The sequence below is a fragment of the Schistocerca cancellata genome, chromosome 5, assembly GCF_023864275.1.
Source record: "Schistocerca cancellata isolate TAMUIC-IGC-003103 chromosome 5, iqSchCanc2.1, whole genome shotgun sequence".
Lineage (NCBI taxonomy): Eukaryota > Metazoa > Arthropoda > Insecta > Orthoptera > Acrididae > Schistocerca > Schistocerca cancellata.
The window spans coordinates 515,199,266-515,219,377 of record NC_064630.1 but is presented as its reverse complement, the minus strand read 5'-3'; the positions used below and the strand labels follow the sequence as shown (position 1 = coordinate 515,219,377).

At 43.6% G+C, this 20,112-nt stretch overlaps 1 protein-coding gene across 1 annotated transcript in view; it reads left to right on the top strand.

The window, feature by feature from the left end:
• The first annotated feature begins 9,651 nt into the window (after positions 1-9,651).
• The window catches only part of LOC126188638 (homeobox protein OTX2-B-like), a 360,976-nt gene continuing 350,515 nt past the window's right edge, over positions 9,652-20,112 (top strand). Inside the window, exon 1 of the mRNA XM_049930239.1 lies at positions 9,652-10,387. Coding sequence (XP_049786196.1) covers positions 10,353-10,387 — 35 coding nt within the window. The 5' untranslated portion in view covers positions 9,652-10,352. The remainder of the gene's footprint in view (positions 10,388-20,112) is intronic.

Below are 20,112 nucleotides of genomic sequence, written 5' to 3'. Positions count from 1 at the left end.
TACTTCAGAAAGAAGGAAGGAAGATAAAGGCCTAAAGTACCGTCGACGACTAGATCATTAAAAGCGGAGCATAAGGTCGAATAGTGTGATACGGGAGGACGTTGGTCGTATCCTTTTCAAATGCGCCATCCTGGCATTCGCCTGGACCGACTTAGGTAACTCACGGGAAACCTAAATCTGCATGGCCAGATAAGGACTGGCACCCTGCTCTACCAAGATCTATACTCCCCAAGCCAACCTATGGAATGTGGAGGGTATTTTTGTGCCACCGTCCTGTTTTAGTCGTCGCGAACGGGTCACGGGAAGGACGATTCTGGCATTCCTCCGTGTGAGCGTTTGATATTCACGGTCTTTCCACGAGATATACTTAGGAGAGAGCAATATATTGACTGACTTTAAAAGTAAAGCACATCGAGATGCAGTATGCCTCTGTCTCAGCGTCTGCCACTTGAGTTGGATGAGCATTCCGTGACGTTTTCTCGCTTATAAAATGAACCTGTAAGGAAACATGTGACCCTTCTTTGGATATTCTCTATAACCTCTTTCAGTCCTAGCTGATACGTTTCCCAGACCGACGAGGAATATTCGTGTATCAGTCGTACAAACGTTTAGTAAATTCCTTCCTTTATGAGAGAGCTACATTTCCTGAGTATTCTTCCAGTCAATCTCAGTCTGGCATCTGCCTTACACGCAATTAGTTTTATGTGGTCGTTCCAGTTCAAATCGCTCCGTACGCTCATACATATTTTATGGATGTGATTTTCAGTGGCTGTTCTGCAATCGTGTTATCATACAACAATGGGTCTTTCTGCCTACTTATGCACAGTAAGTTACATTTGTTCACGTTGAAGGTCAATAGTCAATCTACTGTAATACGTCTCTGTAAACAATGTTCCGAGACTTCTTGTACTCTCCGGTATATCTAGAGATTTCTGGTTCTCAATACAAGCGAGCAGCCAACGTAGACTGTCCGAGCAAACAACATGGTGTGCCCAGATGAATACCAGTCACTTTTAATGTTTGTCATTGGCTCTTGCCGGCCGGAGTGGCCGTGCGGTTCTAGGCGCTACAGTCTGGAGCCGAGCGACCGCTACGGTCGCAGGTTCGAATCCTGCCTCGGACATGGATGTGTATGATGTCCTTAGGTTAGTTCGGTTTAATTAGTTCTAAGTTCTAGGCGACTGATGACCTCAAAAGTTAAGTCGCATAGTACTCAGAGCCATTTGAACCTTGGCTCTTATTTATACTGATCGAGGTGGCCACTCTAAAAAGGGAACTGCAAGCATTTGAACTGGAAAGGCAAGTTTGTTGGGATAATAGGAATTCGTGGTGTCGATAATTTCATTTGTTAAAAGAGTTAAAAACTAATCTCTGTAGCCTACTAAAATCAACGGATTCATTTGATAGTTAACTTTCATGAATGACTTGTTAGCCACGTTACCCATCCCACGGGAACAGTAGTCACCTTGACCGTCCACGGAAACTGTGACTCTCTTCAGAATAAAAGAAAGGTAGCCTATATGTTAATTCAGGGTATAGGCCATCTCCATTCCAGAGTTCATCCAAATATACCCAGATGCTTCAACGTGAAGGAGTAACAAACATACGAAGAAAGAAAATAATCAATTCTTAATTCTGCACAAATTTTATAATATTTGTACGTTCAGCAACGTCATCTGCCCTCACGTGCGTGCCTGTTACCAGCAGATACGCTCGCACATTATAATCAAATCCAGCCTCACTAAAAGCGTACCACGTTCCTCATGTAAAGGTCCAACGTCTGTTTGTCGTACAACGTTTAAATGACTCCATCGCTGTGCCAAACGTCTCTGAAGCTATAAGATACGCTTAACGCTCAGTGGCTAAAATGCAAAGGGCTTGTATGGAAGTATGGAGTAAAGGCTTGGAGGGTTGTATAAGCATTGTATTAATTACTTTGAATCGTAGTATGTGAAACATATTAAACAATGAAAGCTTTTTCACAAATACAATACAATTCAAAAGTCAAAGAGTAAGTAGCTTATTCTAAGAGTAATTACTGTTCCACACTTCACGTTTTATTCTTCAAATCAATAAATATCTTTCAAAAGTAGCCTATATGTTATTTCAGGGTATAAGCTAATTCCGTTCCAAAACACTTTCAAATCCGTTTTAGCGCGAAGGAGCAACAAACATATACACACAAACTTCCGCATTTATAGCTCTGTACACGTATATGGGATTCAGACACAAAACTTTCATTATTTAGCAAATCAATTAAGCCATACGCAATCATCTTCTTTTGTGGTGGTCAGCAGGATAGGTCAATCACATCTGTCGTTCATATACATTTAGAATTGTCCATCAGTGTTTGCTCTTTTTATTTTCATTCCAGTACGTATTTGGAGCAACATATGCTAGGTTTCAAGGTCATGTGTACTCTTTTTGACTACTGATTGGCAGAGTCGTACGAAGAACCGTCCCCCTTGTGGGAAACTACCTTTATGCAAGTTTTACTACACAGATTTAGCAAATTTTATAATTTCTCAAATAGGTTTAATAAAAATGAGATAGGCAGATTAAAAAAACATTAATTAAATGATGAGTACTGATGAAACTACTGCACACAAAATGTGAAATAATGTTATTGTAAATAATTATGAATTGTATAAACTTAAGAAAAAATCTTATTAGTCCTTTATTGGCAGATATCGCCTAAAATCGGATGCCTTGTGTAATAATGAACAGATTTTACTTACTTCCCATATACTATTAGCAGACCTTTGCTCGCAGGGACGGGCAAAAACGATTGCATTCAGTGAAATAGAACATTCGCTTAAGCAGTCGCTCGCCGACCTTTGATATCCAGCAGCATGAACATTCCTGAATATGAGCGAGCTGTGTACGCGGCAGCCCTGTGAAACAAACGCACTGTTGCCACATAAATCGTGTTATCGACAGATGTCTGTTCGGTATTAGTCGAGTCTTTATTACGCTATTTGGCGAGACATAACTATAGAAATGACACAGTGATAACAGCGTGCATTTACAATCGCGGACCGAGGAAAACAGCTTTTTATTGCACTCAGAAAGCTGGAATGTGGCCCAATGTCTTAACATTTTTATTGGTAAACAATTCTACTTTGACTAAAAGCTACTAATCTGGCACTACTGACTATAACTTAAAAAGGTTAGTGTTTTACAAGTACAAATGACCACTTAGCCGACAAGAGCTAGTCCCCGAAAGTTGCCCGTCCCTACTCACTAGGTGGTAGGCCTTTACAACTTTGCTTAGCACCGCCTGTTAAATTACTCCCTTCACCCCCTCTATGTATATACTTTATGTCATTATACTATATGCAAACAGAAATTACTAACAACAGCGCTTAAATACAATGAAATGAACACCCTTAGCTGCTTACAGGCTTTGACATAGGTCAACAGAGACAGATGAAAATGTGTGCTCCGACCGGGACTCGAACCCGGGATCTCCTGCTTACGTGGGAGACGCTCTATCCATCTGAGCCATCGAGGACACAAAGGATAGTGCGACTGCAGGGATTTATCTCTGGCACGCCTCCCGCGAAAACCCACATTCTCAACGTATTGCCCCGCACTAAATTCGTAGTGCCCCCACAACCACCTATAGCAAACCTCGCCCTAACTTCCCAACAGCCAGTGTTACTGGGTGGGAAGCTATATCATCACCGCCTTCCCTGCCTCCCACACTGTTCTTGACTTCATCAGTCAAGGAGCCAACCAGTTCCCAGCGGAGACCAAACCCAAGGGCCGTCCGCTGCAGAGACGGATCATGCCTCTTGTTCTGGTATTGTCCAGTGGGTGGTCTTAACAACGCAAGGTCTGACATCTTTCGTTTTCAACGTCGTTGATGTCTTTGACTATATCAGTGGCCGTGAAACCATTTTACTCAAAAGCCACTACCGACCGACCTGGAGTGGCACTTCGGGCCGCACATTTATTGATCTCGTTAGTTGCTAGCCTACATAAATTTGGATGTTACGAGCTCCCAACAGATAGAGCGTGGTAATTGGCAGCCACCCCCCCCTCCCAAGTACTGCTTTTTAAAAGTCGGCGCCAATCGTGTCGACTGTTCTCTGTTTCAGATTCCTGCTATCCTTAGCGACCCCCAAAGTTATGACACTGTGCTTTCCTGGCGAACTATTATGTTGCCTGTGTGAGCGAGTGATTAACTGATTAATAACATTCACTTTACTTAAATTTCAAAGAATTATGCGATATGAAACAATGTTTTTTATGTTTTTATGTAACTTTTCTTCTACTCGTTGCGTAATGCTACAACAGCCTTAATTAATTTAGTGTTGCTTGCTGCAAATAAGTGTTGTTGTTGTCTTTGTGGTCTTCAGTCCAAAGACTGGTCTGATGCAGCTCTAGATGCTACTCTATTCCGTGCAAGTCTCTTCATCTCCGAGTAACTACTGCAACCTACATCCCTCTGAATCTGTTTACTGTATTCATCTCTTGGTCTCCCTTTACGATTTTTATCACCCACGCTTCCCTCCAGTACTAAATGGGTGATCCCGTGATGTGTCAGAATGTGTCCTCCCAACCGACCCCTCCTTTAATCAGCTTGTCCACAAATTTCTCTTCTCCACTATTCTGTTCAGTAACTCCTCATTAGTGACGTGATCTACCGATCTAATCTTCATCATTCTTCTGTAGCATCATATTTCAAAAGCTTCTATTCTCTTCTTGTCTAAACTATTTATCATCCATGTTTCACTTTCTTTCAGAAAGGACTTTCTGACACTTATATCTGTGCTCGATGTTAGCAAATTCCTCTTCTTCAGAAACGCTTTTCTTAGCATTGGCAGTCTACATTGTACATACTCCCTATTTCGACCACAATTAGTTATTTTGCTTCCCAAATAGTAAAACCCATTTACTATTTTAAGTGTCTCATTTCTTAATCTAATTCCCTCAGCATCATCTGGTTTAATTCCATTATCCTAGTTTTACTTATGTTGATGTTCGTCTTATATCATCCTTTCACGATACTGTCCATTCCGCTGAACTGCTCTTCCAAGTCTATGACAGAATGACAATGTCATCGGCAAACCTCAAAGTTCTCATTTCTTCTCCCTGGGCTGTAATTCCTACTCCCAATTTTTCTTTTGTTTCCTTTACTGCATTCTCAATATACATATTGAATAGCATAGGGGATAGGCAACAACACTGTCTCACTCCTTTCTCAACCACTGCTTCCCTTTTGTGGCCTTCGACTCTTATAACTGCCATCTGGTTTCCGTACAAATTACAAATAGCTTTTCCCTCCCTGTATTTTACTCTGTCATCTTTAGAGTTTGAAAGAGATTATACCAGCCAACATTGTCAAAAGCTTTCTCAGAGATTATACCAGCCAACATTGTCAAAAGCTTTCTCTAAGTCCACAGATGCTAAAAACGTAGTTTTGCCTTTTCTTCCATGAGAAGTCGTAGGGTCAGTATTGCCTCGCGTGTTTCTACATTTCTCCGGAATCCAAACTGCTCTTCCCCGAGGTCGGTTTCTACCAGTTAAGAACTGCATCTGAAAATGACCATCTGCCATCTCTCTAATGAGCGTTCACGAATCCATGTTACCCTACTTCAATGCCAAAGTCCTCGTACATCATAGCACCTGATCGTTACGAGTCGCGCATGCCCGTGAATTGTCAGTACTGGAATACGTACAGTGGCACGTAGCCTTTCTCATATCCACTAGACCGGCGGAGGTAAACCGAATAAAGTCCATGACCTATGAGATAATGTATCACATCTTGTATTTGTATAAGATGTTTCATGGCTAAGAGGACTTCACGTCGGGGAGGAGAGAGTGAACTCTACTATCCGTATAAACTCTCCTGTTCGTAGGAGGACTCACGTATCCCTTCCGATTAACGTTTATACCGTCCTTTTTTCCTGTTCGCTCAATTTCTGAGCCCCTTCTATGTTTGCGTCGTTGGCGGGTTCCCATTTCGCCACCACTTCGGTACTACCCTGCCGTCGCTACAACGCTGTGACACGATGCTTGTGCGCTGCTTGCAGAGCTCCAGAGGAATGAAATGGACTACAGGGTGTTCAAAAATGGTTCAAATGGCTCTGAGCACTATGGGACCTAACGTCTGAGGTCATCAGTCCTCTAGAACTTAGAACTACTTGAACCTAACCAACCTAAGGACATCACAGACATCCATGCCCGAGGCAGGATTCGAACCTGCGACCGTAGCGGTCGCGCGGTGCAAGACTGAAGCGCCTAGAACTGCTCGTCCAATGCGGCCGGCAACTACAGGGTGTTTCAAAGTGAATATGCGTATTGGAAAGTACTATTCTGTCAAAACTATGGGTCACCGCTTCACGGCTGGGTTATTGGAGGAACGAATACATCGTTTACTTTATATTCACTGCTTGGTTACCGTCACATGATGCAAAACGGCTAATCCGCACCAGAAACTGTTTTATGCACTCTAGTTTGCGAAGCTTAATTCCGTGATTACAGTCCAAAGACGTTTCAGGCTGAGGAACCAAACTGATCATCCAAATGCACGGAGCATTCGCATATGATATCGACAGGTAGACATAGAATGTGCGTGTAAAGGAAAGAGCTCTGGCCGCTCTCGTATTTCCGATGAAAATGTTGCACGAATACAAACCGCTTTCCAGTGTAGTTTACAAAATTAATTCGTCGTGCCTGTCGAGAGTTACAATTGTCTATAACAACAATTTGGCGTGTTTTGAGACGTCGATTGTTTATCAAGCCATTCAAGTTATAGCTGTTACAGTCTCTACGTCATGACGACAAATGCAAACGTGTAGCATTTCCTAACTTCAGAATGCTATTGACAATGATAATTCTTTCGCACAACGCATCGTGTTCAGTGATTAAGCTTCTTTTTCACCTTAAAGGGAAGTTAAACAAACACAATCTGTCGAATTTTGGGCCTACAGAACCCATATGCATACACTGAACACGTACAAGATTCACCCAAAGTCAGTGAGTTTTGTGCGATATCTCAGTTATCTGTTTACAGCCCTTTCTTCTTTGATGGAAAAACGGTTAATGGCCGACAATATCTTGCTATATTACAAAATAGGATGTTTCCGAGGCTGAACGAGGACGGCCAAGTGGGTGAATATCTGAAAGAAACTCTCCCGAGCCGTTGGACGGGACGTCAAAGACTGGTCGTCAAACGTCTTATCTGGCCTCCACGATCTCCGAATTTGACGCTCTGTGACTTCTTCATAAGGAAAACGTTTATGCACCAACACTACAACAGAACATAGAAGAGTTGAGGAACAGGATGCTACCGCAATAACGTCAGTGAAGATGGACAGCCAATGCTTACTCACCAAGTGAGGTGGGGCAGCGATTAGCACACTGGACTCACGTTAGGAAGAACAACCGATCAAACCCGCGTCCGGTCATCCTGATTTAGGTTTTCTATATCGCTTCAGGCAAATGTCCAAATGGTTCCTTTGAAAATCCACGGTCGAGTTCCTTCTCCATCCTTCTCCTAATCCAATGGGACCGATGACCTCGCTGTTTGGTCCGCTCCTCCGAATCAACCAGTCAACCGTGCTTACCCGAGTATGGGAGGAATTCGAGTATCAAAAATGGCTCAAATGGCTCTGAGCACTATGGGACTTTACTTCTGAGGTCATCAGTCCCCTAGAACTTAAAACTACTTAAACCTAACTAACCTAAGGACATCACACCCATCCATGTCGAAGGCAGGATTCGAACCTGCGTCCGTAGCGGTCGCGCAGTTCCAGATTGTAGCGCCTAGAACCGCTCGGCCACTCCGGCCGGGAATTCGAGTATCGATGTGACACTGTTCGTGTCGCTAGAAGAGGACATACTGAACATTTGTAATCTAAACTTGAGATGCTCGTAAATATGTATATCAAGTTTCATAGTTGAGTGTCTTACAGTTTAATAAATATACACGTTCGAAATACGTATATCCTTTTTGAAACAACCTGTATTTGCATTGAAAAGGGAGCTACAATGTTCTGCAAGCACTAAACAAATGAACATGTTTAGTACCTGCTTGATGAAGTTTTTTTCCCTTAGGTTATGGAGATCGTGATCGTAGTGCCCTAGCGAGTAGAGCGCTAGACTGCGGCCCTGGAGATCCTGCATCCAATCTCGGGTAGGGGCGAGGATTTTTCCAAGATACAATCCCTAAAGGGCGGCCCCAGGTCCACCTCGTGTGCTATCAAATATGAGGACCGGGAATCTTTCCCAGGATAAATAGCAGCCGCGGCTAGGGATTCGCCACCCCTTCCCCTTCTAGTGCCGCGATGAATAGTAAGGCAGTCCTCAGGCCGTGAGACCGTACTTTATATTATGAAGATCGCAGCTGTGGGCACCAGGCGTGTGGAAAAGTCTCAAGTATAGCAACAGTTTCACAAACTATTCTAAAATGTGTGTGTTCTTGAGTGCTACTACGCATCATCCTGAGAGACATTACTTTACTGCTGGGCAACTTATGTTTGGAGATGGCACTTAAGAGCTGGTGGCGCCTTCTAATGAGCAGGGAAGGTGCGTTCTGGAGCGGCGCGGTGTTATATTGATTACCTCTGTCTTGCAAAACCTTAGGGAAGAGGGTGGTGGGTGGCACGGCGTCCGGAGGGACGCGGCGGCCAGGGTGCGCGCGATGTCAGGACGCTCGACGCTCCACCGCCGGGAAAGAGGGGCGGGAGGAGGCGAGAGGAGAAGGAGCGGCATGGGAGGGGGAGAGGAGAGGGAGAGGGAGCACGCTCACGTACGGTACGGCGGGCGCAGTGCCGAGCAAAACCTTTTGTTTGGCGGCGCGGGCTGGCCACAATAGCGCTCGCGTCTTCGGGCTTGTCGGCGCGCGGGGGACGCGAGCGGCGGTGGCGGGCGAGTCGCGGGGGGCGGGGCCGAGCCCACGCCCCATTGGCCAGCGGGCGCACCACGTGACCACCGCGCCTGCGCGCTGCGCCCGGTGGAGGGGAGGTCAGGAAAAGTCGCCATTAGGAGCGCTCGCTGCGCGTGCGTGTGTGTGTGCGCGCCGGCGTCCGTGTGCCGGTGTGTGTGTGTTTGAAAAGTTGGGGATTGCAGTGGATCAATCGTGGTCTTATTTAATACGGTTTGAGACGGTCTAAGCTGCTCTGTAACAGGCTTAAGGCTTGTTTTATCTGGAAGGCCTCTGCATTCAGTAACAGATTTCTGACAGCTTAGGTGAGTTTATTGTGTTTTATCTCCTTTAAATGTTCAAACACCGGCCTCGGGAGCTAAGAAGATTACCCCGGGACTGATCTCGTGTGATGTGTTATTGCCGATTATTACGGGGCGCCGTCGTTCGCTCAGCGGCGCCGGCCTACTTAAGCAGCAAATGCCATTACGGTAAAACTCTTTTAAACGGGGCTAACCCGGTTATATTTTTTTTCCCTCGCGGGAGGCGAGGCGCCCGCAAGTCGGCGGCGAGCGCGCGGCCCGGGACGGCAATTTTTGTGGCGTGACGGACGGCTGGCGGCAGTCTCCCGGCCAGCCCGAGAGCAAACGCGAGTGCGTGCCGGCTGCCGGCGGTGCGTGTGTGCGATGCGTGAGCCCGGATACGCGCGACGCGACGCCGAGCTGCCGCCCACGTGTGCCGGCGTCGGCGCCGGGCCCGCGACCCGTCAACGCCCGCCTCGGCCGGGCTTTTTTTGTGCTATCGTTACCCGGCGCAGGAAAGTGTCTGTTCTGTGTGCTCGCTAACGTTCGCAGTGCCACCCGTGTGCTAAGCGCGTGTGCTTTCAGGGCCGGCAGCTGTCATCTCTGTGTGAAATCTTTAGCGCCCTGCTATGTTCCGCCGCGTGGCGTACTCCGTGCTCGGCCGTGGCGTGCCCGTGCCGTATTTTAGGGTCCAGTCGTAGCGAAATGCTGAATTACTGCCGCATAAATATATTTTTGTTGGTCGCGTAGTGTTAATAACTCCACCGCGAGTGCCTTTAGAAGCCGTTCCGTGTCGCTGAATGAAGTGCGCCCACGTGCATTTGTTGTATACATCTCATCAAGATTAAATTACACACCGGTTCTTGCTCAAGTAATGAATATCTCGTGTCCATACGCAATGTAGAATTTTTGTAGTCGGAAGACAATTTTCGTACTAGATAATAGCCAACGGTAGAGAAAAAGGAGTAGCTTTAACACTATCGCTAGAAAGCATCTCGTAATAATTGTGGAGCTACAGAATATGCACGCAAAGCACACAGAATAGTACGAAGCATTGACGATAGGTCGGTTGTCTTAGCAAGAATGTGCTGACAGCGACTGTTGCCGCCACTACTTGTAAATTTAAGGACAGTGCCTATGCCGTCAACGCTTGTGAATGATTGTAGTGATCTCTCATGACGATAGCAGCGAATAGTTTTGAAGCTGTTCGGTAAGTTGCGAAAGTTCCATCGCCTTTAGCCATCTGTTTAGGTGAGGCGGGTGTTTGCTCGGAACAATCGTTTAAAATTTCTCTTTTGGCAGCTTTCTCGTGAGCGATAAACAAATAAAATATTATTCTTTTGTAACGGTAAAAATATGTAGGCTATAAACAAACTATTTATATTAGTATGACTGTTTTATGTACAATCTATGTTGATGTTATTTTAGACAGTGAATGAACGCAAGCATAAAAATGCTCGTGTCAAATTTTTCACACTTGCCTGTGCCTTATGCATATATCAATATTTATGCAGCACTCTTTTTAGCGGCATAAAAATGTTACACTTATACTTACGACTGTACCAGGTAACTAAAGGTAAATTGCTGTTTGTTATTGTATTTTTTTAAATATCGAGTAGTGTTTCTTTTAATGCACAAATTAACACTTACATCATCATGATTTCTTCATGTCTGTTGGATTGCATGTTATTATTAGCACCTTAGCCACTGTAAAATATCTTATGTAACAATTCTCATCTTCTCCTGCTTGGCTGCTGCGTCTGTTCTTGGTAGAATATTTTAATCATAATTCTTACATCTTCTTTTGTGTTAGTTCGTACTGCTCTCCATAAGTCACAGTTAATAGGAATTTCTTAGTTCTTTGATGTAAGACGGTCCGCGAAATTGTCCAGTAAAAAAATGTCCATATTAGTTTTGTGAATCCAGTTTGTTATTTAGTCATCGCATTAAATATTCACAAGTGTTAGACCGACAACCGTTCTTCATTTTTTTTTTACATCGGCTATTAATCACGCTCGGTAAATACTGTTTTCCTACAGATATTGCAGGTCACGCATTAGAAAGCTAACGGCTGATTTCTCTCAATGATTTCGGGATGTTCAACGCTCTCAAAGGAAAGAGCACAAACTGAATACAGTATTCAGTCATGTAATTGTTATTTCGCGACGACCTAAGTAAATACCAAAACGTCACCAGCAGCAGGTTCTCTTCTTAATTTATCTCACGTAACTTAATAAACATATATGTAATAAGGGCACCACATTTTTTTCTAGTTTTCTTTTGTACAGCAATATTAAAAATTGAGTAGCAGTAAACCGTATAATGACATTATGAAATCGTTGTTTAGATGACAACGTTTAAGTTACCAGTATTTGTTAACAATAGCATTTCATAAGGATGTTCCTCCAATAGGTAATGCAGGATCTCTAACGAGAACTGACCACATTGAAATTCTGAAATCTGTAAGGTGGAAAGCGTCTCCAAAATCGTAACAGAGCTCTAATTTCAGAAGATGTGTTTAGGCACCTACTCTTCCCTTCTTGTATGAATATCCCAGCCCTTCGACAGTATCATAATTAGAAACGGTGGATAAACTCCGTCGGGCAAGGATGAGGGGCTAGTCATCTGAATTCTTAATAAACAATCCATTCCAGTTCGAGCGTGATTTTACGTGGGAAACCATAGAGCTCCATGGTCTTGGAGGGAATTGAACCCGGCTCCTTTTGAACGGTCGAGAAGGCTGTTTTGGCCACTGTACTACCTCGTTAGCTAGACGGCGAAACTATAAACGTTGCACATAAAGGTCTACGCTGTCTGTCTCCGCATCTTTCTCTCTCTCTCTCTCTCTCTTACACACACACACACACACACACACACACACACACACACACACACAAACACACACAAACACACACACACGCGCGCGCGCGCGCATTTGCACACGCAGCGACCCGTAGTAATGAAGAGAACTGCAGGGAGATTGAGAGGGGGACCAGTAATTACATTTGGAAAGAAGAAACAGGCACGGCGTTACAGACATAATGTCTGTGGAGAGATACAGCAACTGTTAGCAATTTATAACTAGTTATTCCAGACACAGTCACAAGTAGCTATAAGACACTCAGTTGCTTATTGTGTTCATTTCCCCATGCGAAGAATGAAAAGAGTACGTTTGTTTCTTTGGTGCATTAACATTTTTACTGACATTGCTGTTGTTCAAATTCCTTTTCGAAATGAGAATATCAAAGAAATAAGTGCTCCTGAAATTTTATAGAGATCAGAAAAGAAATCCAAACCAGGACTGTGTGAGGGACCACAATTCACTTGGGTATTTTCGCAGAAATCAGACTGGAAGAACAAATGTAAATTATTCCGAAGGTCAGTTAACTAAGTGTTGCATGACTTATGCAAGTTAACTTCCGCACGCAGGAAAGAGAACAGATGAAGCTACGTTCTTTTCCAAAATGCAATAATTTTAGGGCTCAGCGTCTACAGGGAACAGAGTACAGCAATGAACTTCTACAAAAACCGATACCTGCCGTTATCTTAGAACAGACTGCTGATATCCTGTCAAATGTTAAACAAAGGTGACGCATATAACATCAAATAAGAGCGCTTTAAACTGGAACGGAGAGCTCTTTAATCACTATGACAGAATAGTCCATTAAAAAAAAGGTAGGACGGTTGACTGCATTTTTTTTCCCCGAGCTGAAACTGGAACGGAGAGCTCTTTAATCACTATGACAGAATATTCCATTAAAAAAAGCTAGTATGGTTGACTGCATTCCCCCCCCCCCCCCCCCCCCGAGCTGGTGATCTTGGTTTCGGAGAGATTTCGGGCACCAGTGTAGTTTCAGATGCAAAAATATTTCCAACCTCTTACATATATTCAGCTCAGTAAGCTATAACTTGCTAGATCAGGATCATTTAGTAATCGCGAAAGCTTTACGGAGATGATAGATAAACTCCAGTGGAAGACTCTGCAGGAGAGACGCTCAGTAGCTCGGTACGGGCTTTTGTTGTAGTTTCGAGAACATACCTTCACCGAAGAGTCAAGCAGTATATTGCTCCCTCCTACGTATATCTCGCGAAGAGACCATGAGGATAAAATCAGAGAGATTAGAGCCCACACAGAAGCATACCGACAATCCTTCTTTCCATGAACAATATGAGACTGGAATAGAAGGGAGAACCGATAGAGGTACTCAAGGTACCCTCCACCACACACCGTCAGGTGGCTTGCGGAGTATGGATGTAGATGTAGATATAGCGAACTCTACTCGCTTGTGCAAGCAGTACAGAAAAGAAATTTTTCGTCGTAGGGATTTCCGTAATTCCATTCATCTTCGTAAGATCGGCGATAGAGAGTGTAAAATTATAGCAGCGACCAATTTCAGGAAGGAAAAGAACGCCTTCTTTTATAGAAACAATGTCTTCACACTAATTCCATTTGCTTGTTTACCAGAGGCTCTTCTTATCGAGGTCCTATTGTTTCTTGTACCCTTACATTACAAATGATTGGACACATCGTTCTGTTTCTTTCGTTGGCGTTTATGACAAGAAAGCAAAGAGGAAAATGGACAGCTGTCGCTGAAAAACTATGCTCCAACAACTTCCTGGAGAAATTATGGTAATAATGAATATTTTAAGTTATATGAAGAATAGTACTGAGCAATATTTGAGCGTTATTTTACGTGATAGTAAGAAAATTGGCTCTGTTTTCGACGGCAACGCAAATTCACAACGTCGAAAAACAAACACGAATTCTGTGATTCCAGCACTGATATCACAAAATTTAAGAGTCCAGGCTTCACTGATCCACGGTGTTACTATACCGTCCCTAGTCCCGCCGTGGGCGAAGCTGGAGAGTTGATACCTAGAATAACGTAAGTCTTCAATATATCGCGTAGTGACTAAGTGATCCAACAATAACTGGGAAAGTGAATAATTGCTAATTCTGAAAGTACAGGTACTGCCAACTGTGCTTCACAGTCTGCACAGTAATACGAGGGAGTCATATGTAATTTTAAAAAGTGTTGCTAAAAAACTATTGTTGATGCTGTGAAAACATAGAAGACAGAAGGTGAAACTGATATGCTATAATGGATCGCATTAGAGATGTACATACTACTGGGAATGAAGTCTCCAGCTTTGTTCATGAAGGAGGCAGGAGAGCGTTTGTTAACACTGTGGATTAGCGAAGCCTTAGTCTTAGACGTTACTAGTTCAGTCCGGTGATTTCAAATTTCACACATCAATTTCGAAGCTACTAGTCGGCGCTGCCGTAGACAGCAGATGCAGTTACCTAACGACCATATTAAAGAACGAATACGTATAATCGAGTGCTATTTATAACTTCCCATAAAATTTGCTTCGTGTCAAAGCATAAATTACCATTAAAACGTGACTGAAGAAGAAACTTATGTTGTTCATGAATTTTCTAAGACAGTCGTAGGCCTGATCCAGTTCCACGTAAAGTAGAGAAATTTAATCTAAACGCATTTTCCAGACAGGCAGGGTAATTCTGTTGTGAGTGACGCGAAGATTTTCTATGTGATAGAACCCAGTACGTTGTTCAGTACAATGTTCATCGGAGACAAAAAAACCATCAAGAGTGTTCCGGGAAGTGTGATAGGACCCTGTTCTGTGTGTACATACACGATCTCGCAGACAATGTGAACCTCGTGTACGGGAAGTGTCATCATTGAGTGACTGCAGGAGGATACAGGATGACTTTGACAGAATTTCTATTTGGCGTGACGAATGGCAGCTTTCTATAGATGTGAGAAAATGTAAGTTAATGCAGGTGAGTAGGTGAAACACACCTGTAATGTTCAAATACAGTGTTATTGGTGTGTTGCTAGACACGAGATATGATCACAAAATAGGGTGAATAATTTTATAAGAAACAAAGAAAGTACTGTCCTTGGCTAGCAACGCACTTATCCCACCGTCGAATCCTTGAGTAGAAGCATTTATGGAAGACTTCGACTTCTTATGGATGGGGTTTCATCTGCTCTGTCGTGGCCCTCTCATTGTCAGGAATGGTGTCAAAACGTTTTTCTTTAAGCACTGTTTTACTTTCTGGGAAGAGTCAGAAGGGCCATGGTGCTAAATTTGGTGAGTAAGGCAGGTGTGGACAGACAGAACACATTTCTGGCCAAGCACTCGCAAACCTAAAGCTAATTGTGGCACAGCGCGTTGTCGTGAGGAAGAAGGAAGCTATTTTTCTGGTCTCTTTCTGCGTACATCGTTTCTCAAACGTTGCAGTACGTCCTTGTAAAATTCGGCGTTTGCAGTTGTTCCCCTTGGAACAAACTCTGATTGCACTATGTCCTCAATATCGAAAAAAACCCAATAAGGTTGACTTTGAAATTCGGTTTTGATTGAGTGCCTTTCTTAGGTCGAGGAAATTCACTGGTTTTCCAGTGCTAGCTCTGAATGTTCATCTGAGTTCAAGTTTACTATCCAGCTACAATTTTGGGCATGAAGTCTGGATATAAATGAAGGCGATCCTTCAACTCCATGCAAACTGACCCACGATTTTCCTTCCGTTCATCACGCAAAAGTCTGGCGACAATTTTTCCCTCTCACTTCGTCTCATTTGCAAATTATCGGTTAAAATACTTTGCACCGAACAGTATGAGATGTTAAGTTCTTCGATAAGCTCTCGAATAGTTACTCGCTTGTTTGAAAGAACAATTTTCGCCCCTTTTTGCACATCTTCTGTTTTTGAGGTTAATGGATGTGCAGAACTTTGCTCTTTTCCTACAGACTCGTTTCCGGTTTTCAATCCCGCATACCACTTATAAACAGTCTTCAGTGCTTCAGCATTACTGCCATACACCAATTTCAACGTTTCACGAGTTTCTTTAGCGCCTTTTTGAAACTTTAAGCAGAACGTAATGTTCATGCGTTGTTCAAAATCCATTATGCACGACGGACACGGAAAACACAGCCCCGCTCTAGCGTCTCTGGCAGCTGACTGACAAGTCAGAACGTGTTCCAACTTCACGCTGCTTGTCTCAATGGATCAGGTACCGCACGGATTACATCAAATGGTTGTAACTTAAGCAGTTACTGCTAAAAAAATCTTTGTATTTTTTTTTATCACACCTCATATATCCAGTCGTAACGTTGCAAAGCGAGATGAAATGTAGCGAACACCTATGGTCGGTTGTAGGGAAGGTGATTGATAGGCTTCTGGGAGAATTGTAGGAAGGCGTAGTTCATCTGTGGAAGAGACCATGTACAGAATACTCTGCGAACCATTTTCGATTACTGCTCCGATGTTTGGGATCCCTACTTGGTAGGACGAAAGGAAGATAACAGAGCAGTTTAGAGCCGTGAGAGTCGGTTTGTTACTGGTGGGATCGAGTATTACGGAAATGCTCCGTTAACTTAAATAGGAATCCCTGGAAGGAAGAAGACGTTCTTTCGCCGAAACACCATTAAGAAAGTTTAGAGAACTGGCATTTGTGGCAGTCAGCAAAACGATCCTACTGCCACCGACACATACCGGGTGATCAAAAAGTGAGTATAAATTTGAAAACTGAACAAATCACGGAATAATGTAGATAGAGAGGTAGAAATTGACACACATGCTTGGAATGACATGGGGTTTTATTAGAACCAAAAAATACAAAAGTTCAAAGAATGTCCGACAGATGGCGCTTCATCTGATCAGAATAGCAATAATTAGCATAACAAAGTAAGACAAAGCAAAGATGATGTTCTTTACTGGAAATGCTCAATATGTCCACCATCATTCCTCAACAATAGCTGTAGTCTAGGAATAATGTTGTGAACAGCACTGAAAAGCATGTCCGGAGTTATGGTGAGGCTTTGGCGTCGGATGCTGTCTTTCAGCATCCCTAGGGATGTCGGTCGATCACGATACATTTGCGACTTCAGGTAACCCCGAAGACAATAGTCGCACGGACTGAGGTATGGGGACCTGGGAGGCCAAGCATGACGAAAGTGGCGGCTGAGCACACGATCATCACCAACAACGCGCGCAAGAGATCTTTCACGTGTCTAGCAATATATATTTTTTTTTGTTCTAATAAAACCCCATGTCATTCCAATCATGTGTGTCAATTTTCACCTCTCTATCTACATTATACAGTGGTTTATTAAGTTTTCAAATTTATACTGACTTTTTGATCACCCGGTATATCGTGAAGGATGGCGGAAACTAAGGAAATTAGAGCTTGTAAGGAAGTATGTAGATGTCGTTTTTGTTTCGCTCCACTTACGAGTGGAACTCGAAAGGGAATTACTAGCAGTGATACAAGGTACCTTCCGACAAGAAGCGTTTGGTGGTTTGCTGAGTACGTATGTAGCTGTAGATAATAAGCAACAATTAGGGTTCTACGTCCCTGAGAGACTCGCTGTTGAGGAGACTGACCGACCGTCTCTCTCCGGCTCGGGATCCGAGCGTGGGCCGGTAACACACGTAAGCGCGCCGTGCAGTTGAGGCGGAGGCGCTGTGCGCGGCCGCAGATGGCAGCCCGCTGCGTGCTGTGGGGCGGGACGGGAAACCCGAGCCCGCTAATCTGTGCGCCGGCAACCCTATATCCACGCCGCCTGTCTGCCGCGGCAACCGCACGGGGCAACACCTTGCGAGTCAGGCGGCTGGCGGGGGATCGTCTGCACCATTCCTCCAGTCATCCTGCTTATCTGACACAACCCCACTTCCAGCTGTCAAACCCCTGCCCCAGAGGGTCCTTTTTGTGATACACTTAGGTTTCTTCCTGTACCGTCCACGGATTTTAGCGAGGGGAGTACAACTGTGTGCGGGTTGATAGACGTCTGAGTTTCAAACTGACATACTTTGTTGCCTTAAGAACATTTCTGTCTGCAAACTGGGTCTCTGGCCGGGGGCGAACCCAAGGGAGTGTATTCTGTGGAGGGCATGACTCGTGCCCCAAGAACATTTAGCTAAAAGCGATTACATTTTTACGTTAGTCAATTTCCAAATTTCTCAGGCAACTTTCGGAGAATAAGGTAGCAAGAAAACTAAGACTTTCGAAAATGGTAAGGAATTGTAGATATTACAAGCCATTTGCAGATGAATAAGTTATCTATAGGAAGACATCTATGACAGAAGGCTGTAGCGAATTGCAGAAGCAACTGTAGAAGGTAGATGATTGGTGCGGGGACTGGCAGTTGACCCGGCATATAAATAAATGTGACGTATCAGGCATAAATAGACGAAAAAACCAGTACCGTAATCTTGCCGTAAAATTCCTAGGAGTAACCACAGGAAGCGATCTGTCAGATTCAGATTCACAGGAAGAAAAAAGAAAAAAACATCAGCGAAAGCAGTTGCTTACCTTTTCAGGTGTTTACCTTTTCAACCTTTTCTTGGGTACTGTTCATCAGCCTAGGCCCATTAAAGAGCCGAATTAATAACAGAGGCAGGTAAGATCCAATGAAGAACGACGCGTTTCGCAGCGGGATTTTTTAGTCGGCGCGAAAGCGTAACGGTGATAATCAACGAGCTCCAATCACATGCACTACAAGAGAGGAGTTGTGCATCACGAAGAGGTTTTACTATTGGAATACCGGGAGCCTACGGTAAGAGTCGGACAACATATTACTTCCTCTCATATACGTTCTCGCGAACTGACCACAAAGAGAAAAGCCGAGGAATTAGAGTCAATACAGAGGCTAACCGACCATCATTCTTCCCACGCGACATTCGCGAATGGAAAGAGGAGAGGGGGTGGGGGGGGAGACAGACAGCGGGTGCAGAAGACGTAAGAAGGCTTGCGGAATATAGATGTAGATGTAGGATTTTTTCAGTAGCTTGTACGAGGATTTGTTCATGTGCATCGATTTGCAGCTCGACCACCTGCAACTAGGAAAAGATACCGAACAATGTGCTGACAGAAACTATTGTCAACAACATATCCAGCAAGGTTCATGAGCTCATGGGCAAACTGGGAACCTACAAGTAATTCAACAAGGCGCAACAGAAAGAGTAAGAGTCTCCTATAATAAAAAGACCGACTTTCCCGAATTTATGCGAAAGCGGCTGAAAGAAACAGCATCTCCACAATTTACACACTTGTACTGCCGTAAACTGCAGGCCTCTGTTTACATTGATAGTGCTAAGTGAAATATTGGAATTTACCAGTGCTTAGGACGAACTTTTATCGTGTAAATTATGACGTTGTCAAAGTTATGATTGTTTGCTGTTATTGTAGATCAGTTGAATGACACATATAAATTTCAATTTTTCGGACGAGTGTTTTGTATTCTCTGAACTGTAATTTATTGGAAGTTATGTTAAAGGGATATAATAATCATATCATTGTTATTACATTAAACATTTAATAATTTAATTTAATAAATTTTAATGTCATTGTTGTTAAAAACATAGGCATCTGTGGCATGTTAAAAATGAAGCTGACAAGTTATACTTGGGACGAAGGGGTGGGGGGCAGTAACAAACGTCCCCTCCCCTCCCTCCGCGAGGAGAGAATTCCGAAACACAGTTTCGCGATATACGAGGTGTTCACAATACTACTGGTGGACTGCAGAGAAACATGGTAGGTTATGTTTTCAGGTGGCAACATACGTCCTTTCGGAAAATATTTCATTCGATACCACGCCAACGTATATTAGCAAAAGTACGATCATAAGGCCAGTTAAACGAAATTTATGACTGAATTGGGAACTTTTGATAGGGAGGACGCATCATGTTACATTGGACGTAGATTCACTAACAGATGTTGAAGTAACTTTAGACGCGACCCAGGGAAGTATGTTGGTACACATATTGTTCATGTTGTATATGAATAACCACCCAGACAATATTAACAGCAATCTCAGACCTTTGCAGGCGGTGCTGTTATCTATAACGAAAATACTATCTAGGAAAAAAAAAGGCGGCACGTATATTCAGTCAGGTTTGACAAGATTACA